The sequence below is a fragment of the Rhinolophus sinicus genome, chromosome 15 (assembly GCF_057876585.1).
Source record: "Rhinolophus sinicus isolate RSI-liver-muscle chromosome 15, RSI-T2T, whole genome shotgun sequence".
NCBI classification, from domain to species: domain Eukaryota; kingdom Metazoa; phylum Chordata; class Mammalia; order Chiroptera; family Rhinolophidae; genus Rhinolophus; species Rhinolophus sinicus.
In genome coordinates this window covers 72373610-72393722 of record NC_142515.1, presented here as the reverse complement: position 1 = coordinate 72393722, position 20113 = coordinate 72373610, and the positions used below count along the sequence as shown (strand labels likewise).

Here is a 20113-nt window from a genome sequence, read left to right as displayed (position 1 = left end):
ATCATAGAAGGCCAAGAACTCTTCCTCGTTGTAAGTTCGTTGTAAGTTCAACAAAACCGATTATTGTATTTCAAAAACTGATTATTGCATGTGGATATCGTTGTTGATTTCTAGAGTTACACTTTTAACTCATAAGCAATAAGCATAAATAAAAGGATTAAAAACATAGATAGATAGATAGATAGATAGATAGATAGATAGATAGATAGATAGATACAAAATTAGTACTACCCATGTATAATGTACGTCCTTATTTTTCCCTCACAAATTTGGGCAACAATGTGCACATTATACATAGCAAAATACAGTTTGTGAGGTAAGGTGTCTTAAACAGAAACAGAAAACAAGGTTCTGTGTTGATCAGTTGACGGGAATGTGGCTGGAGGCTCATGGGAGCCCTGCATCCCCAGGAGACATGGTTCAGGGCTTGTAGCCTGGTGTCCTGGCAACTGTGGGACAGACGACAGAGAACAGAGTTGCTAGTCATGCTCAGCATGGGCAGGGCTGGGCTGGGCACCTTGGTGATAGCCTTGCACTCAGTGAGAGCAGCATGTGCAAAGGCCCTGAGGCCATTATGGTTGGAGCACAGTGAATGGGGGCACCTGGGTAGATTTTGAGGCCAAAGCCCTGGGGATCTGTAGATAGACTGGACGTGGAGGAAGAGCAGTGTAGATCCCCTGGGGTCCTGGGCTGAGCACCGGGAAGGACAGAGCTGCAGTGACAGATGGGGAGGGGATGCTAGGAGCTTGTTTGGAACATTGAATGTGAGGTGCTGAATGGGTGAGTGGGGTGCACATGCCCAGAAGTCCAGGGACATGTGGGAGTGTCCTTGAATACCTAGAAGTGAGGCCCGCAGAGCAGGTGAGACCAGTTACCTCCCACCTCCAGGCCGGCGGGGTGTGGACAGATGGGAGCTTGAAAAGGGGCCCCCGGACATCCTTGTTCTTTGCCTCCCACAGTGCTGGAGGCCAGGGCGCGGCAGCTGCAGGCTGACCATGTGTCGGAGGTGACAGAGAGGCGGGTGGATGTGGCTCGACTCCCAGAGGCTGGCAGCTCCCAGCCACCCAGGAAGGCGCAGGCTGGGGTCGAGCCCGCCCTAGGGCTCAGTGGTCGCTGGGCTCGGAAACTGGACAAGGAGAAGCGCGTGATGCAGAAGCGCAAGCAGCAGCTGGAGATGAAGCTGCAGCAGCGGGCAGAACAGCGGGCCCGGAAGCAGCAGCTGCGTGTGGAGCCCCGATTGCTGAGCAGGCAGCTGGCCGCGCGCCTGCAGCAATGGCTGCTGCACACCCCTGGGAGTCCGTGGGAGGAGCAGCTGGACTGGCTGCTACAGGAGGCCCCGTGGAGGCTGCACGGCGAGGAGCAGGGCCCGGCGGACAGCAGGGCCAGGATGCGCTCTGAGGGCCAGCAGCAGAGGCTCCTGGCCTTCTTGCAGTGCTGCGTGCTGGCAGACCAGGTGGCGCTCGCTCACCACGTGCTGGTCATGCAGCATGGCAGGGCCCGGCAGCAGCGTGGACTCACACTGCCCATGTATAACGCTGTCCTGCACGGCTGGGCTCGTAAGGTGAGTGGTTCCTGCCCCGGGGGAGGGGTCCCCGCCTGGCACAGGCGGCCTGTGGCAGCACTGAGGTTCCAACCCTTGTCCTCTGGGCCCAGAGTTCCAGCGCTGTGTTATTGTTTTAATAATTCTTTTAGGCTTTTTGGATATATGACTAAGTCCCATGTGGCCCTCAAAAGAAATTTTGTAAAGGATCAAAGAAGGAAAAAACCCTGCCTCTGTTCTAGGGCATTCCTTCCCATCCCTGAGCTGGGCTTCGGAACCTGTTCGGTGCTGTGGGCATCTGGGGCAGCTGCAGACCCTCCCTGGGATGGTGACATCCGTGCTTTGGCTTCAGTGCGTTCCTCTTGGTTTCCTGAGATCGATTGTCCTGAGACCCTTCCATCTGAACGCAGGCATTCGTGGCCATGCTCGTCCCAATCCCAGTGGGTGCTGCATTAGCAACCTCTGTGGGTTTTCCTTTTCTTCGTCTCCAACTACTTTCCAGTCCCCTGTGATTCTTTCTTTGACTCTGGCTGTTTAGGAGAGTGTCCTTTGCATGCCCTTGCAAGACAAAAACTTCCCCCCACCCTCCCTCCCATGGATCGGTGGCCCTAATTCGAACCATAGGACAAGTTGTTACTGCTTAGGGGACCAAGGAGCCAGTTGTTTGAAGATACAGGGACCGACACGTGAGCATATCTGTGGTGGAGACTTGATGAGCTTGATTGATACACAGTGAGGCCCAGGAGCAGCCTGGTGACTAGTGTCTGTGTCACCATGATGTGACGTGGAGATGCCTACTGTCTCCCTGGGTGACAGTCACTTGGTGTCTTGCCAGCATCTATCACTGTAAGAGGTATACTCAGTTCCTTGAGTTAGTGGAGATGAAAGGGTTGTGCCCTCCCGTCCAAGGCCACAAGCCCTCTGGAATCCCCAGCGAAGAGCCCTGTGACAGCAGGAAGTGTCTGTGATGAGCCCTGGTCCATGACGCTGTGTGGCAGCTGCATGGCATCCTCGACTTGCTGAGCAATGGTTCCTGGTGGCCGGCATGGGGCTCGGCAGTCTCACCACTCACTTCTCTCTGAGCCTAAGCTTTCTCATCTATAAAGTGGGGTCCCGCCAGCTTCTTGGGAGGGGAGGCCACCTAACCTAGGGCTTCCAGCTCCACGTGTGTTTAGGAGAGCGGGAGGGTACGTGAGATTTAAAACTGTGTCTCTTCACATAGATGATATTACTAAAAAAATGTTTTCAAAAGGTAGAATAAACATGCTTCTTTTAGCCTAGTAATGTCAATAGAACTTTCTGCGGCATTGGAAATGTTCTTTTTTAAAAAATACTTTTTTATTCCCGTTCCCTACTCCCTCCCCTTGGGCATCTATCAGCTGTTCTCTGCATCTGAATCTGTTTTTGTTTTGTTTTGTTTATTCAGTTGTTTTGTTCTTAGATTCCACACCTAAGTGAGATCATATGGTACTTGTCTTTCTCTGTCTGACTTATTTCACTCAGCACGATACCCTCTAGGTCCATCCATGTTGTCGCAAATGGCAAGATTTCATCCTTTTCTATTGACGAGTAATATTCCATTGTATGTGTGTACCACCTTTTCTTTATCCATTCCTCTATTGATGGGCACTTAGGTTGCTTCCATATCTTGGCTAATGTAAATAGTGCTGCAGTGAACATAGGGCTGCATATATCTTTTCAAATTAGTAGTTTGGGTTTCTTTGGATAAGTACCCAGGAATGGAATTGCTGGGTCATAAGATAGTTGCGTTTTCAATTTTTTGAGGAACCTCCATACTGTTTTCCATAGCGGCTGCACCAATTTTCAATCCCACCAACAGTACCTGAGGGTTCCCTTTTCTCCACATCCTCGCCAACACTTGCTGTTTGTTGATTTACTGATGATACCATTCTGACAGGAGTGAGGTGGTACCTCCTTGTGGTTTTTATTTGCATTTCTCTGATGAGTAGTGACGTTGATCATCTGTGTATCCTCTTTGGAGAAATGTCTATTTAGGTGCTCTGCCAAATTTTAATTGGATTATATTTTAGTGTTACATGGATTCTTTATATATTTTGGATATTAATCCCTCATTGGCAAGTGAGTATCATCTCCCATTTTGTAAGCTGGTGTTTTTGTTTTGTTGATGGTCTCCTTTGCTGTGCAAAAACTTTTTTTTTTTTAAGGGGAACAGGACTTTATTGGGGGACAGAGTGTACTTGCAGGCCTTTATTTATTTATTTATTTATTTATTTATTTATTTATTTTTATTTTTTTTTCCCCCCAAGTCAAGTTGTTGTCCTTTCAATCTTAGTTGTGGAGGGTACCGTTCTGCTTCAAGTTGTTGTCCTTTCAGTCTTAGTTGTGGAGGGCGCAGCTCAGCTCCAGGTCCAGTTGCTGTTGCTAGTTGCAGGGGGCACAGCCCTTGCGGGAGTCGAGGAATCGAACCAGCAACCTTGAGGTTGAGAGGATGCGCTCCAACCAACTGAACCATCCGGGTGCTCAGCGGCAGCTCAGCTCAAGGTGCCGTGTTCAATCTTAGTTGCAGGAGGCAGAGCCCACATCCCTTGAGAGACTTGAGGAATTGAACTGGCAACCTTGTGGTTGAGAGCCCACTGGCCCATGTGGGAATCGAACCGGCAACCTTCGGAGTTAGGAGCACGGAGCTCTAACCGCCTGAGCCACTGGGCCGGCCCGCAAAAGCTTTTTAATTTGATGTCCTGTTTATTTTTTGTGTTGTTTCGGTTGCCTGAGGAGACGTATCCAAAAAGATATTGCTAAGATGGATGTCAAAGAGGTTACTGCCTCTAAGGAGTTTTATGGTTTAAGGTCTTACATTTAAGTCTTTAGTCCATTTTGAGTTTATTCTTGTATATGGCATAAGAAAGTGACCCAGTTTCATTCTTTGGCACGTATGTGTCCAGTTTTCCAAACACCATTTGTTGAAAAACCTGTCTTTACCCCATTGTACGTCCTTGCCTCCTTTGTCAAAGATGAATCGAGCATATAAGTGAGGATTTATCTCTGGGCTTTCTATTCTATTCCATTGATCTATGTGTCTGTTTTCATGCCAGTACCATGCTGTTTTGATTATGGTAGCTTAATGTCAGTACTCGCAGACCCAGGGAAAAGCCCCGAGACAGAAAATATACCTCTGTATGTGGAGGGCAGGTTAAGACTGAAGAAAGAGGCTGCCACTCCAGTCTGATAATTAATAGTTTATTAAGAGAACTTCTACACAAGGGATATCTTGGGCAGAGGTAAGACAAAGTGGCTATCCTCTGTGCTATGTAAGAGGCTAAGGGATTGTATGGGACAGCAGGATGGGTGGGGATACTGGGGTGTGACCTGCTCCGGATAGGGGAAAACACCTTCTATGCTTGTGTGGGGCAGGGTGAGGGCCCATCCCAGGAACCAGCATGTCTGGGGCACAGGGGAGGGTTTGGACAGTCTCCATGGGGGCTTCGGGGAAGCGGTCTCTATTCTGGCTGGATCTAGCTGGATCTGGCTGGATCTAGTTCAAGGGTCAGGCAGCATCACTGTGGAACCGTCTCTCCTCCACACCTCATGGTATAGTTTGACATCAGGGAGCGTGATACCTCCCACTTTGTTCTTCCTCAAAATTTCTTTGGCTATTTGAGGGTGTGTGTGTGTGTGTGTGTGGTTCCACATACATTTTAGGATTAGTTCTAATTCTGAGAAGAATGGCATTGGTAGTTTAATAGGGATTGCGTTGACTCTATACTCCTTTAGGTAGGAAGGACATTTTAGCAACATTAACACTTCCAGCCCCCAAGCACAGCATATCCTTTCATTTCTTTGTGTCTTCTTCAGTTTCTTTCTTCAGCGTCTTATAGTTTTCAGAATAGAGGCCTTTCACCTCTTTGTTTAAGTTTATTTCTAGATATTTTATGCTTTTTGATGCAATTGTAAATGGGATTGCTTTCTTAATTTCTTCTCATCATTCATTATTGGTGTATAAAAATGCAACAGATTTCTGTATATTGATTCTGTTTCCTGCAACTCTACCCAATTCATTTATCACTTCTAATAGCTTTTTGGTAGACTCTTTAGGCTTTCCTATATATAGTATCATGTCATCGACAAATAGTGAGTTTTACTCTTTCCTTTTGGAATTGAATGCCTTTTATTTCTTTCTCTTGCCTGATTGCTTGCCTGAATAGATATGGTGAGAGGGGGCGTCCCTGTCTTGTTCCTGGCCTGAGATGACACACTTTTAGCTTTTCACCATTGAGTATGGTGTGAGCTGTGGGTTTGTCATATATGCCCTTATTATGTTGCGGTACTTTACTTCTATACCCATTGTATTGAGAGTTCTTATCATAAAAGGATGTTGAATTTTGTCAAATGCATTTTCTGCATCTATTGAGATGATCATACAGTTCTTATCTTTCATTTTCTTAATTTATCATGTTGACTGATTTGTGGATATCAAACCATCCTTGCATCCCTGGGATAAACCCCACTTGGTCGTGGTGTAGGATCCTTTTGAATCCTGTTTACTGATATTTTGAGAATTATTGCATCTATGTTCATCAAGGATATTGGCCCGTAATTTTATTTTTTTGTGATGTCTTTATCTGGGTTTGGTGTCAGGGTAATGCTGGCTTTGTAACATGAGTTTGGGAGCCTTACCTCCTCTTCAACTTTTTGAAATAGTTTAGGAAGAATAGGTGTTAATTCTTCTTTGAATGTTTCGTAAAACTCACCTGTGAAGCCATCTGGTCCTTGTTGGGAGTTTGTTTGTTTGTTTTTTTATTGGGGAAGGGGAACAGGACTTTATTTTATTGGGGAGCAGTGTGTACTTCCAGGCCTTTTTTCCAAGTCAAATAGTTGTCCTTTCAGTCTTAGTTGTGGAGGGCGCAGCTCAGCTCCAGGTCCAGTTGCTGTTTTCTAGTTGCAGGGGGCACAGCCCCCCATCCCTTGTGGGAGTCGAACTGGCAACCTTATGGTTGAGAGGATGCGCTCCAACCAACTGAGCCATCCGGGAGCGCAGCTCAGCTCAAGGTGCCGTGTTCAATCTTAGTTGCAGGGGGTGGAGCCCACCATCCGTTGCGGGACTCGAGGAGTTGAACTGGCAACCTTGTGGTTGAGAGCCCACTGGCCCATGTGGGAATCGAACCGGCAGCCTTTGGCGTTAGGAGCACGGAGCTCTAACCGCCTGAGCCACCAGGCTGGATCCTTGTTGGGAGTTTTTTGACTACTGCTTCAATTTCTTTTTTTCTTTTTTTTAAAAAAAAGATTTTATTGGGGAAGGGGAACAGGACTTTATTGGGGAACAGGGTGTACTTCCAGGACTTATTTATTTTTTTTTTTCCAAGTCAAGTTGTTGTCCTTTCAATCTTAGTTGTGGAGGGTTCTGTTCAGCTTCAAGTTGTTGTTCTTTTAGTCTTAGTTGTGGAGGGCTCAGCTCCAGGTCCAGTTGCCATTGCTAGTTGCAGGGGGCACAGCCCACCATCCCTTGCGGGAGTCGAACCGGCAACCTTGTGGTTGAGAGGACACGCTCCAACCAACTGAGCCATCCGAGAGCTCAGCGGCAGCTCAGCTCAAGGTGCCGTGTTCAATATTTTAGTTGCAGGGGGCGCTGCCCACCATCCCTTGCGGGACTCGAGGAATTGAACTGGCAACCTTGTGGTTGAGAGCCCGTGCTCCAACCAACAACTGAGCCATCCGGGAGGCAGCTCAGCTCAAGGTGCCGTGTTCAATCTTAGTTGCAGGGGGCAGAGCCCACCATCCCTTGAGGGACTCAAGGAATTGAACTGGCAACCTTGTGGTTGAGAGCCCACTGGCCCATGTGGGAATCGAACCGGCAGCCTTCGGAGTTAGGAGCACGGAGCTCTAATCGCCTGAGCCACCGGGCCGGCCCTGTTTCAATTTCATTGCTAGTCATTTCATTGTTTAGATTTGTATTTCTTTCTGGTTCAGTCTTGGAAGATTATATACTTCTAGAAATTTATCCATTTCTTGTAGAGTGTCAAATAATTCGTTGGCATATAATAGTCTGTAATATTCTTTAATGATTTGTATTTCTGTGGTGTCAGTTGTAACTTTTCTTGTACAATTTTATTTAAATGGAAAAAATAAATAAAATTTTCTTGATGAGTTTGGCTAAAGGTTTGACACTTTCTATTTTGTTTATTTCCACTCTGATCTTAACTATTTTCTTCCTTCTGCTTCCTCTGGGTTTGTTTGTTTTTCTTCTAGTTCCTTTAGGTATAGAGTTAGATTGTTCACTTTGGGATTTTTCGTATTTCTTGATGTATGCCTGTATAACTAACTACCTGTGAACTTCCGTCTTAGAGCTGTTTTTTCTGCACCCCATAAATTTGGAAAAGTTATGTTTTCATTTGTCTCAAGGTTGTTGTTGATTTCCTGTTTGATTTCCACTTTGATCCATTGGTTGTTTAATAGCATGTTGTTTAGTCTCCACATATTTGTGTATTTTCCAGTTTTCTTCCTGAAGTTAATTTCTAGTTTTATGCCATTGTGGTCGGAAAAGACGTTTGATACGGTTTCTGTCTTCTTGAATGTATTGAAGATTGTTTGGGGGCCTAATATGCGATCTATCCTGGAGAATGTTCCATGTGCACTTGGAAAAATGAATGTTCTGCAGTTTTTGGATGAAATGTTCTATAAATTATAAATGTCTATTAAGTTGATCCCATCTAATGTGACATTTAAGGTTATTATTTCCTTATTAATTCTGTGTCTGGATGACCTATCCATTGATGTGAGTGGTATTAAAGCCCCCTACTAGTGTATTACTGTCAGTTTCTCCCTTTATGTCCACTTGCTTTGTGTATTTAGGTGCGCCTATGTTGGTGCATAGATGTTTATCATTGTTATATCCTCTTCTTGGATTGACCCCTTTATAATTATGTAATGTCCTTCTTTGTCATTTTTACATTTTTTGTTTTAAAGTCTATTTGTCTGATATGAGTATTGCTACTTTAGTTTTCTTTTTGTTTCTATTTGCATGGAATATATTTTTCCACGCCTATACTTTTAGTCTTGGCTTTCAATTTTTTTTTCCTGTCATTTTTTTATTAGTTTCAGGTGTACAAAATAATATAATGATTAGACATTTACCTCCCTCACAAATTGATAACACCAACAAGTCTACTACCATCTGACACCGTACATAGCTATTACAATACCATTGTCTATATTACCTATGTTGTACTTTGCGTCCTGTGACTATAAATATACATATGTTTTAATTATATTTGACATCCAAGTTGATTTGAAGTGTTTCTTGTAAGCAGCATAAAAATGGGTCATGTTTTTCAATTCATTCATCCACCCTGTATCTTTTTATTGGATCCTTTAATCCATTTAATGTAATTATTGATAAGTACGTGTGCATTGCCATTTTGTTCATTGTTTGTTTTTGTTTTTTAGATTTTATTGGGGAAGGGGAACCGGATTTTATTGGGGAACAGTGTGTACTTCCAGGCTTTTTTTTTCCAAGTCAAGTTGTTGTCCTTTCAGTCTTAGTTGTGGAGGGCGCAGGTCAGCTCCAGGTCCAGTTGCCGTTGTTAGTTGCAGGGGGGCCCAGCCCACCATCCCCTGCGGGAATCGAGGAGTCAAACCGGCAACCTTGTGGTTGAGAGCCCACTGGACCATGTGGGACTCGAACCGGCAGCCTTTGGCGTTAGGAGCACGGCGCTCCAACCGCCTGAGCCATCGGGCTGGCCCTTGTTCATTGTTTTTGGTTGCTTTTATAGTTCTCCTCTGTTCCTTTTTTCTTCTCTTGATCTCTTCCCTGTGGTTTGCTGGTTTTCTTTAGTGTTTTGTTTGGGTTCCTTTCTCTTAATTCTTTGTATGTCTTTTTTAAATTTTGGTTTGTGGTTAACATGAAGTTGTTGTATATGATTCTATATCGATAGTCTATTTTTAGCTGATAGGCGTTTAAGTTAGAATATTTTCTATAAGGACTCCATTTTCACTCCCCTCTCCACATTTTGTTGTTGATGCCATGTTTTAGATCCTTTTGTGTTATGTATCTAACTACTTATTATTGAGTTTGAGTTGAGTTTGATACTTTTTTGTTTGAACTTTGTAGTAGGTTTTTAAATGTCTTAGTTGCTGTATTTATTAAGTATTTAGCTCTGCCTGTGTGATGTTTTTCTTTTCTCATATTTTCCTATTTCTGCTTAAAGAAGATTCTTTAACATTTCTTGTAAAGCTGGTTTAAATGTGTTGAACCCATTTTAGTTTTTGCTTCTCCAGGAAACTCTTATCTCTCCTTCAATTCTGAACGATAACCTTGCTGAGTAAATTATTCTAGGTTGTAGGTTCCTTCTTTCAGCATTTTAAATGTCCTGCCTCTCCCTTCTGGCTGTACCGTTGCTGCTGAGGAGGCAGCTGACAGCCTTATGAGGTTTCCTTTGTACGTAACTCATTGTTTTCCCTTGCTTCCTTCAGGATTGTCCCTTCATCTTTAATCTTTGCCATTTAACTACAGGATGTCTTGGTGTGGGTCTCTTTGCGTTTGTCAGGTTTGAAACAATCTATGATTCCTGGACCAGGATGTCTGTTTGTCTTCCCAGGTTAGGAACGTTTTCAGCCGTTATTTCTTTAAATATAGTCCCTGTTCCATTCTTTCTTCTCTGTGGTCTGTATTATTGCAAATATTTGAATGCTTGACATTATCCCAGAGGTCCCCTAACTATCCTTGTTTCGTTTATTCTTTTTGCTGCTCTGATTGGTTGATTTCCACTAGTCTGTCTTCCAGGTTGCTGATCCTTTTTTCTATGTCAGCTAATCTGTGTTGATTCCTTCTCATGTTTTTCATTTCAGTTATTGTATTCTTCAGGTCTGCTTGGTTCTTTCTTACACTTTCTAACTATTTGTTGAAGTTCTCCCTAAGTTTCTGTATTTCCCGCTCAAGTTTGATGAGCCTCCTTACGACCTTTTTGTCTTCTTTATCAGGCAAATTACTTGTCTCCATTTCCCTGGGGTTTTCTTCCTGGAGACATTTTTCTTGTTCCTTCATTTGAGAGATAGTCTGTCTTTTTGTTTCATTTGATTTCTATGATTTTTTTTATTTTTATTTTTTTAATCCTTTTTAAAATTATTATTTATTTATTTATTTATTTAAGTCAAGTTGTTGTCCTTTCAGTCTTAGTTGTGGAGGGCGCAGCTCAGCTCCAGGTCCAGTTGCCGTTGCTAGTTGCAGGGGGCACAGCCCACCATCCCTTGCGGGAGTCGAACCGGCAACCTTGTGGTTCAGAGGACACGCTCCAACCAACTGAGCCATCCAGGAGCTCAGCGGTAGCTCAGTTCAAGGTGCCGTGTTCAATTTTAGTTGCCTGGGGCACTGCCCACCATCCCTTGCAGGAGTCGAGGAATTGAACTGGCAACCTTGTGGTTGAGAGCCCACTGGCCCATGTGGGAATCGAACCGGCAGCCTTCAGAGTTAGGAGCACGGAGCTCTAACCACCTGAGCCACCGGGCCGGCCCTCTATGATTTATTTATATGAATTTGACAGAATAGCTCTCTCTTCCATTATTGAGAAAGTGGCCTGAGGTAGAAGCGGCCTCTGTGTTGGCTGTGTGTACCGGGTGGTTGGCAGGTTGGTAGGAGCCAAGGAGGTGCCTAAGGCATTGGGGACACTGGCCCACTGGACAGGAGCAGCTCCAGGTGGGGAGGTGTGTGTGGGGACCCAGGGACCCGGCTTGCTGCCTTTGTTCGGGCGGAAATGGGCTCCAGCTATGTGTCTGGCAAAGCGCTGCAAAGGCCTTGCAGGTAGATCAGAGTCCCTGGACAGAGCCGCCCTATGGATGGAGAGGGCACCCCGGCCCCAGCCTTCTCTGCTGGTCTCTTTCTCCTTTGTTGTTCAGAAGCTGTTTATTCAGCCCTCGCTTATTGCAGGAGTAACTGTTGTCTATGTGGCTGTGTGTTTGTTTGCTCGTGGGAGGGGGTGAGTTCCACAGCCCCCTTGCTCCCCATCATGGACCCTCTCTGGATGTATACTTCCTCTGCACCAGCCTGGATAGCTACTGAGCACTTGAAGAACTGGATATTTAATTGAAATTTAAGCTAAACGACTGTGGGTCCCTTGTGACTGCAGAAGTGGGCAGCCATCCAAGGTCATTCAAACCAGTGCCTCCAAACCCAGGCTACTGGCCAGTGGTCCCTGACAGGACAGTTCATCTTAACATGAGGGCTGCAGGATTTTGGCCAGAGCGTTGGGGTAATTTTCCCTTTGAAAGGATCAACAGCGGCACTCCTAAGCCACCAGCAGGTCCAAGAAGTTATAAGGGAAACTGGAAAGCACTGGGAGATGATGGGAGGAAAACAGCATTCCACAGTCACAGTGCAGGAGAGCAGCGCTCAGGGCAGATGAGAGTGTCTCCAGCTGGTAACACAATGCCCACCTTAGGAAACTAGAGGAAAGCAGGTGGTCGGGAAGAAGTAGACCAAGGTAGAGAAGAGAAACAACAGAAAACCAACAAACCTGAAAATGGGTCCTCTGAAAAGGTAACAACTTGAGGAGCCTTTTGCAGCCAGATGACCTTGAAAGGGGACCCTTTTTAGCTGCTCCGAAATTGTGCACATTCATATCCACAAAACTGAAAAGTATTAACACCCCTCCCTCCGAGGACCCTAAGCCTCTTGTGTGACCCAGCCATGTCACCACTGTGCCAGCATTTCTGCTACACACAGCAATGTCAGATGGGGCTGTCTGTCCGCTGAGCTCCCCACTCCCCACGAGTGGCCCTTTTCTGGCCTGATTCTGTGGCTGCAGATTCTGGGCCACCCCCAGACCCTCACTCTGACTTGATCTTCCCAGGGCTCCTTCAAAGAGTTGGTTTACGTGTTCTTCATGTTGAAAGACGGTGGCTTCTCCCCGGACCTGCTGTCTTACGCGGCTGCCCTGCTGTGCATGGGGCGGCTGGACCAGGATGCCAGCACCATCCAAAGGTGGGGGGTGTCGGTGTGGTCCTGCTGGGGACACAGCCACGTGGCAGGGGCTGGGAAGAGTGGCCTGGCTTGTGCCGCCTGGTACTGAGACCTGCAAGGTGGTCACGGGTGACTCGGTGAGTCGAGGGTCCACCGCCCACCCTGTGTCCCCCGCAGGTGTCTGAAGCAGATGGCCCAGGATGGGCTGCAGCTTCAGGAGCTCTTTACAAGTGTGGCGCTGTGCAAGGAGGACCAGGTCGCACTCCTGAGTGCCGTGCGCAAGGCCGAGCCCACCTTCAGCCCTCCGCAGCCTCCCCTGCTCTCTTCCCAAGTCAACACCTCCCCATTGCTCAGGGACATCTATGACAAGGTGAGCCCCAGCCCTTTGCCTGGCACCTGCAGGTGGGGTCTCCTTGCATGGGGTTTGAGCCAGGGCTGCCCCGTCCCCGTGGGGTCACCAGGAATCTCAGCCTTCCCTTTATTTCTCCTCACTGAGTGCCAGCGTCCTAGAGACCCCGTTCCTGCTCCTTGGAGATTGAGAGGCCAGGGTTGGCAAGTGCCTGGTCCCCAGCAGGGCCTCGACCTAAAGGCTGAAGCTGCAAGGAGCCTGAGGGAGGAATAGGCTGCCCCATAAGCTCTGGATACCCCAGCCACAGTGGTTATTGTCCCACTTGGGGACTCAGCTGTAGGCTGAGCACAGACAAGCTAGCAGAGCCAGCGTAACTCCCTTGGGATGGGTTAGCCTAAGCAGCAATGGGCAGTGGGCAGGCTGAGACCCCAGCACCCCTTTCCAGGGTAAGGGAAAGTGCTGAGGGTGGGCGCAGCCACCCAGATGCCTTTGTTTTTATTGGGCTATAATCCCCCCACCATACAGTTCACTTTTTAAAGTACAATTGAGTGTTTTTTAGTACATTCACATATAATTCCAGAACATTCTACCACCCTAAAAGGAAATCCCAGCCCATCAAGCACGAACCCACTTCCTGTCTGTGGATGTGCCTGTTCTGGACATTTCACATAAATGGAATCATGCTGTGTGGCCTTGTGTGTCCGGCTTCTCTTATGAGCACCGTGTGTTCAAGGTCCATCCACGTTGTGACGAGTGTCAGCGCCTCCTTCCTTTTCACGGCTGAGTGACACTCCAGCGTGTGAATGGGCCACACTGTGTGTTTATTTGTTCATTAGCTGATGGACACTTGGATTGTGTCCATTTTTCAGCTGTGGTGAATCATGCTGCTGTGGGTGTACGTGTACAAGTGTGTGTGTGGACCTATGTGTTTGATTCTCAGTGTGTTGGGTTTTGCTATTTTTAATTTATCTGTTTTGGGGCAAGTCACACATTCACGCAGTTGTAAGTTTAAAAAGGAAAGAGTAGCATCCAGGGATGTGGTCTTCTTTGGCTGTCCCGCACTCAGCCCGTGAGGCTGGGCAAACACACAGCTGTCTGTTTATAAACTAGCATGGCTATTTTACATGCGGGCCTCTTTGCTGTGATGTGCAGGATGCATGATTTTCAGGAGAGCAGGAAAACCGCATGTGGTTTGGGGGTGGGAGTTCTGGGCAGTGCAGGGTGGCCAGCTGGTCTTCTCCACGTCCGGGGTGGACAGGTCTCACCCATGAGGAACACAGGTCTGGAGGGCAGGTACCTGGGCCTCATGGACTCTGTCCCCACCTGCAGGACCGCCCTGCGTCCTACCCAAGGCAGCACCTGCCCCTGAAGATGCTGAAAGGCCTGTTCCAGGAGCAGCTCAGCGTGGAGATGGCCACCACTGTCACCGTGGCCTCTGTGGAAAAGGCCCCATCGCTGACCAAGGAGGTCCTGCAAGCGGTAAGGGGGCCCGACTGCGCTCCGGGCTCCTCTGGGCTCATCTGGGCATCCGGCTGTACTGCAGCCTGAATCTCCACCCCGTCCCACTGGAGACTGGCTTTCTCTCCCACTGAGCTGGGGTTGCTGTGTGCCCACCCACCTTTGGGGCCGGGCCGGTTTCTGAAGAGTGCTCAGAGCCACTCAGTTCTCCAGCCTTCTCAGCACTGCCTCCAGGTGGACTCCTGGGGGCCTGTGGGCGAGGTGTGACCCTGCATCCTTCACCCACCCCTGCAGCGGAAGACCCTGCAGGGACTGCGTGTCCGGTGGGAGGCGGAGCTGTGCCAGGTGCTGCGGGAGACCAAGGCCAACGAGGCGCACGCCGCCCGCGAGGGCCGCCCCTCGCTCTTCCCCTACCTGTGCCTGCTCAGCGAGGGGGAGTTCGCGGGGCTCCTGCTGCAGGTGGGCAGCCAGCACGTGGGGCGGGGCCTGGGGTGGGGCGGGGGCCCGGGTGTGCGTGGGGGCAAGGCAGGGGGCTCATGGCTCCACCCCCAGACCCTGCAGGCACTGCCCCCTCAGGGAGAGTCGCTCCTCTCCCTGGCGCAACAGCTGGGCCTGCGCATCTTCAACCGGCATGTGGTACAGAGGAAGCAGCTTAGCGATGAGGTGCGCGTGCTGGAGCGGCGCTACTTCAAGTACCTGCGCCTGCTGGCCTCCGACAGCCCGGTGAGGCCCTGAGGGGGCAGGGTTAGGAGCTGCTCCTGGGCCTGCTCAGGGCTGGGGAGAGACTAGGTGGGCTTCCAGCTGGGGAAACAGAGGCTCCCAGCAGAGATCACATCCCTACTCCCCTCCCTCCCTGGGGCAGTGGATTAGCCCCCAGGCCTGGTTCTGCTCCGCTGCCCCCCAGTTTTAGTTTCCTTATCTGTAACGTTCCACATGAGGAGGCAGCTCGGTGTGTACAGCCTTGTGCCCAGACCTCCAGACCCCTGATCCACGCTCCTTCCCACAGGTGGTGGTGTCCCGCCTGCCACGGCAACATTGGGAGGCGCTGGGGGCGCCCGAAGCCCCCCACGAGCAGCCCTGGCCCTTGCCCGTGGTGGTGCAGCTTGGCAAGCAGCTGGCTGAGGTGCTGGTGCAGACGGTGAAGATGCCTGGCCGCTTGGCTGAGCGCCAGGGCTCCTGCAAGCTCATTCCTGTGCTCTACCACGTGTACTCGTTTCGGAGCTTCCGGCAGGTGGGCCGTTGGACCCAGCTTCCCGGCCTTGAGACTCCTTTCCTGTTTCCAGTGGCAGGAGGCGCCCAGAGCACAGGGGCCTGAGATGAGGCTGTGGGTTCTGGGTGGTGTTGGGACCCCTGGGCCATGGTGGGGGTCTGTTGAAATCCGGCTGCAGTCACAGCCCCTCCCAGGATCAGGGCGACTGATGGGACCTTAGGGCCGTTTGCCTGTGGGGTGCCTAGGGGTGGTCAACCCCTTGACCAGTTGCGTGCCCTCCGCCCCCAGATTGGGATCCTGAAGCCACACCCAGCCTTCATGCAGCTGCTGGCAGCGGCAGCTGAACGCACGATGACTTTCGAGGCGGCTGAAGTGCCCATGCTCTGCCCGCCGCTGCCCTGGACGTCGCCGCACTCCGGCGCCTTCCTGCTGAGCCCCACCAAGCTGATGCGCTCCATGGAGGGTACCACGCAGCACCAGCGCCTACTGGAGGCCTGTCCACCCACCGAGCTGCACGGTGCCCTGGACGCCCTCACGCAGCTGGGCAACTGCGCGTGGCGTGTCAATGGGCGTGTGCTGGACCTGGTGCTGAAGCTCTTCACCGCGAAAGGCTGCCCCCGCCTGGGCGTGCCGGCCCCACCCTCTGAGGCACCTCGCCCGCCCCAGAGCCGTCTGCCACGTGGAGCCTCACCTGAGCACAAGGCGGAGCTGCGGCGGGAGCTGGCCCGCTGCCTGAAGGTGGCACGGGAGATGCACAGCTTGCGGACTGACGCGCTGTACCGCTTGTCGCTGGCACAGCACCTGCGGCACCGCGTCTTCTGGCTGCCCCACAACATGGACTTCCGCGGCCGCACCTACCCCTGCCCACCCCACTTCAACCACCTGGGCAGCGACCTGGCCCGCTCTCTGCTGGAGTTTGCCCAGGGCCGCCCGCTTGGCCCCCATGGCCTCGACTGGCTCAAGGTCCATCTGGTCAACCTCACGGGGCTCAAGAAACGAGAGTCGCTGCAGGCGCGCCTGGCCTTCGCCGACGAGGTGATGAAGGACATCCTGGACTCAGCAGACCGGCCCCTGATGGTAGGGGCGGCTGGGGCCCTTCTCCCACTGTCCCCCACTCTGGTTCCTGCCGCTTCAGGTGCCCTACAGGCATCCCCCTCCAGGCCAAAGTCAAAACCCCAGTCCCCCATCATCCCTTGAGGACAGACTCATCTGGCCTTTTCCTCTGCCCCGTGTATCAGCTGCTCCCCACCTCCCACTGCAGGGTAGCTGTCCCACCCCTCTCCACCCCGCCCCACGGCTGCTCCCTCAGAGCTGCACCAGGTCTCCCTTCCTGGCCCTGCTGTCCCTCTTGCTGTTCTCACCCCACCTGGCCTGGCCCAGTTCCCATTCATGCGCAGGAAGCCGTCCCACTCGGACCCCACCAGGCCCTGGGACCAGGTGGAGCCCTGCCCAGCATTCACTCCCTCCTGCAGGGCAGGAAGTGGTGGATGGAGGCTGACGAGCCCTGGCAAGCCCTGGCCTGCTGTATGGAGATCGCGCAGGCTGTGCGTGCTGGGGACCCGGCCACCCACGTCTCCCATTTTCCTGTCCACCAGGTGAGCTGGTGGGGACCCTGTGTGGAGTGGGCTGTCCCCAGGTGTCACAGATGTGAAGTTCCCCAGAGTACTGTGATGTGTAGCTGGTGTCTCTGTATGGAGGCCAGCCCCAGTGGGTCCAGCTGCTTTTGCAGTGTGGCCTCCTGAGGTACGTCCCTGCCTCACATGCCTCGGTTTCCTCTTTGTGGTTGGGTAACAACACCTGCCCTTCATCTCTGGGGTCCAGTGAGCTGGCGATGTGAGCTGCATGCTGGGCAAGCATGGAGCTGTGGCCCGTTGCCCAGGGATACGTCGCCAGCCCTGTCCAGCCCCCTCAATGCCTCCTCTCTGGCCCAGGATGGCTCCTGTAATGGCCTGCAGCACTATGCCGCCCTGGGCCGTGACAGCGTGGGGGCTGCCTCCGTCAACCTGGTGCCATCTGACCTGCCGCAGGACGTGTACAGCGGGGTAGCCACGCAGGTGGGCACCACAGCCCCCCAACCTATTCTGATCCCAAAGTCCATCTGGGGTCTCTGTCCCAGGAATATCTGGGCGTTGCAGACCCTGTGGCAGCAGCTTTGACTGTCACATGTGATGTGACTGGGCGTTTAGGGCGGGTTTCCTCAGGGAAGGTGTCAGAAAAGGGAACTAAGGAGAACAGGCCTCAAGGGGGTGATGCTGGGCCTGGTAGGCGGGGTCAAATGGGGTAGTGGGCGGTGTCCATGGGCCTGCCAGCTCACCCTAGCGCCTGCCTAGGTGGAGGTGTTCCGCAGGCAGGATGCGGAGCGGGGTGTGCAGGTGGCCCAGGTGCTGGAGGGCTTCATCAGCCGCAAGGTGGTCAAGCAGACAGTGATGACTGTGGTGTACGGGGTCACCCGCTACGGGGGCCGCCTGCAGATCGAGAAGCGCCTCCGGGAGCTCAGCGACTTCCCCCAGGTGTGCTGTTTTACCCCAAATCCAGCTCGCAGCTTCCAATGAGTCATTGGCCCCTGGGCCACAGGCAGCTTTGAGGGAAGGGCTTGTTTCTCCCCATTGCTGGGCAGGGAGGTGGCGGTGGGGATCCATACGGACGAGCCGACCCTCAGCCCCATGGGCCTCGGTTTCTCCACCTAAAAAATGGGGGTATGGACTTAAGGAATTTGGTACAGTCCTAGGAGGTCACCTTGCCCTGGGCTGTGGGGGCGGACATGGAGGAAGCTGCCTCATCCACTTGGTGCCCCACCCACCTCGACTCCACTCTTTCTGTGCCAGCCCCAATGTACCACCCATTCAGTGCACCCCCCTTTCTGTGCCCGCCCACCCTCAGGAGTTCGTGTGGGAGGCCTCTCACTACCTGGTACGCCAGGTGTTCAACAGCCTCCAGGAGATGTTCTCAGGCACACGAGCCATTCAGGTGTGTCCCCCTCGTCCCTTCCCAGGTGTGGCTCCCCAGACTGTACCCCACCCTGAACCTATCCCCATCCCTGTAGCACTGGCTGGCCGAAAGCGCGCGGCTCATTGCCCGCACTGGCTCGGCGGTGGAGTGGGTCACGCCCCTGGGCATCCCTGTCATCCAGCCCTACCACCAGGATGCCAAGGTGTTGGTAAGTGCCGCGCCCGCCCCCCACCCTGCCCCACCCCCACCCCAGCGCAGGGCAAGCCTCAAGCACCCCGCCCGTCCCACCATAACCCTGCAGATCAACGGCGGGATCCAAAGCCTCACCTTCAGCAACAGTGGGGACACCAGCCAGTGAGTGCCGGGGGTCCCGCTGGGCCAGGATGGGGGTCAGCTGGGCAGGGGAGTAGCTGGGTGAGGACTGGGCCAGGGGATGCGATGTGGGTCAGGGCAGGGTAGAGGTACCTAGGTCCCCCAATTCAGCCCACCCCCACGCACACACACACAGGAAGCCCAACATACTGAAGCAGAAGAACGGCTTCCCCCCCAACTTCATCCACTCGCTGGACTCCTCGCACATGATGCTCACAGCCCTGCACTGCTACAGGTAGGCCTGTGTCCACACAGCGCTCATTCAGTAGTTGCCTGCTGCAGGCAGGCCCTGTTCTGGCTGCTGCGGACACGATGGGAACCCTCAGAGTGGGGGAGACAGGTTGTGAAGCCAGGTCCTGCAGGTGGGGCTGGGGCAGAGACCTACAGCAGGTGGGGACCCCAGCCATGTGTCTTTCGGACCTGGTGCCCAGAAGAAGACTGCATGGGGACCCCTGGGACAGAGCCCTACAGTAGAGGGAGACAGCATCTGCCAAGCCCTGCGTGGAACTGAGAGGATCAGCCAGGCAGCAGTTGGGAGCGGGGTGGGGGGACACGGAGGAGTTTCTTCCTAAGATGAAGCGTGTGGGTGGGGACAGTGGGAGGGGCTACATCACTGCGCTGTCCCCAGCCCAGTGGGCGGGGCCGGGCCCTCAGTGAGCTTCCTCACAGGAACCCCTCCCCTGCTGCAGGAAGGGTCTGACGTTTGTCTCCGTGCACGATTGCTTCTGGACCCACGCAGCTGACGTGCCCATCATGAACCAGGTGCCCACCCCTAGTCCCATGGCCCTCTCCATGTGGGATGCTGGGGCAGGCCCTTGTCCAGCTCCTGACGCCCCTCCTCCAGGTGTGCCGGGAGCAGTTCGTGCGCCTGCACAGCCAGCCCATCCTGCATGATCTGTCCAGGTTTCTGGTGGAGCGCTTCTGCTCTGGCCCGAGGTGAGGCACCCCCATCCCCAGTGTGCTTGTGACCACCCTTCCCTGTCCTGCAGGGGCCTCACCGCCCAGTCTACTCTCTGCTTCAGGGTGAAGAAGGTCCGAGTTGCCAGGCTGCTGGACATGCTACTGTCCGTACCCAAGACAGGTAAGTCCACAGGGAGGGGAAGGGGGTTCCTAACTGCCAGTTGGGGTCCTGCCCTCCCCAGGGCCCGGGCCCACGGCCTCTCTACTCCACAGGGTCCTTCAACCTGGAGCAGGTAAAGCACTCCACGTACTTCTTCAGCTGACGCAGGCCCTCCTGGCTGTCCCCGGGGCCCCTGTACCGTAGTGTAAATAAAGCTCTGTTGCCACCCACGGGAGTGCTGCCAT

At 52.0% G+C, this 20113-nt stretch overlaps 1 protein-coding gene across 6 annotated transcripts in view; it reads left to right on the top strand.

Moving 5' to 3' along the window:
* The window catches only part of POLRMT (RNA polymerase mitochondrial), a 28545-nt gene that overhangs the window by 5579 nt on the left and 2853 nt on the right, over window positions 1-20113 (top strand). For 2 of the 6 annotated variants that reach the window (XM_088792173.1, XM_088792175.1), the window contains 18 exons: window positions 960-1561; window positions 12361-12491; window positions 12648-12840; window positions 14149-14298; window positions 14572-14736; window positions 14830-15000; window positions 15284-15508; window positions 15776-16564; window positions 16960-17082; window positions 17419-17541; window positions 17818-17997; window positions 18368-18454; window positions 18531-18644; window positions 18738-18790; window positions 18945-19043; window positions 19498-19570; window positions 19653-19744; window positions 19831-19889. In XM_088792173.1, coding sequence (XP_088648299.1) covers window positions 960-1561; window positions 12361-12491; window positions 12648-12840; window positions 14149-14298; window positions 14572-14736; window positions 14830-15000; window positions 15284-15508; window positions 15776-16564; window positions 16960-17082; window positions 17419-17541; window positions 17818-17997; window positions 18368-18454; window positions 18531-18644; window positions 18738-18790; window positions 18945-19043; window positions 19498-19570; window positions 19653-19744; window positions 19831-19889 — 3429 coding nt within the window. Of the gene's footprint in view, window positions 1-959; window positions 1562-12360; window positions 12492-12647; window positions 12841-14148; window positions 14299-14571; window positions 14737-14829; window positions 15001-15283; window positions 15509-15775; window positions 16565-16959; window positions 17083-17418; window positions 17542-17817; window positions 17998-18367; window positions 18455-18530; window positions 18645-18737; window positions 18791-18944; window positions 19044-19497; window positions 19571-19652; window positions 19745-19830; window positions 19890-19981; window positions 20099-20113 lie in introns of those variants that run through there. The other 4 variants (XM_074337361.2, XM_074337362.2, XM_088792174.1 and 1 more) reach the window with 4 other exon arrangements.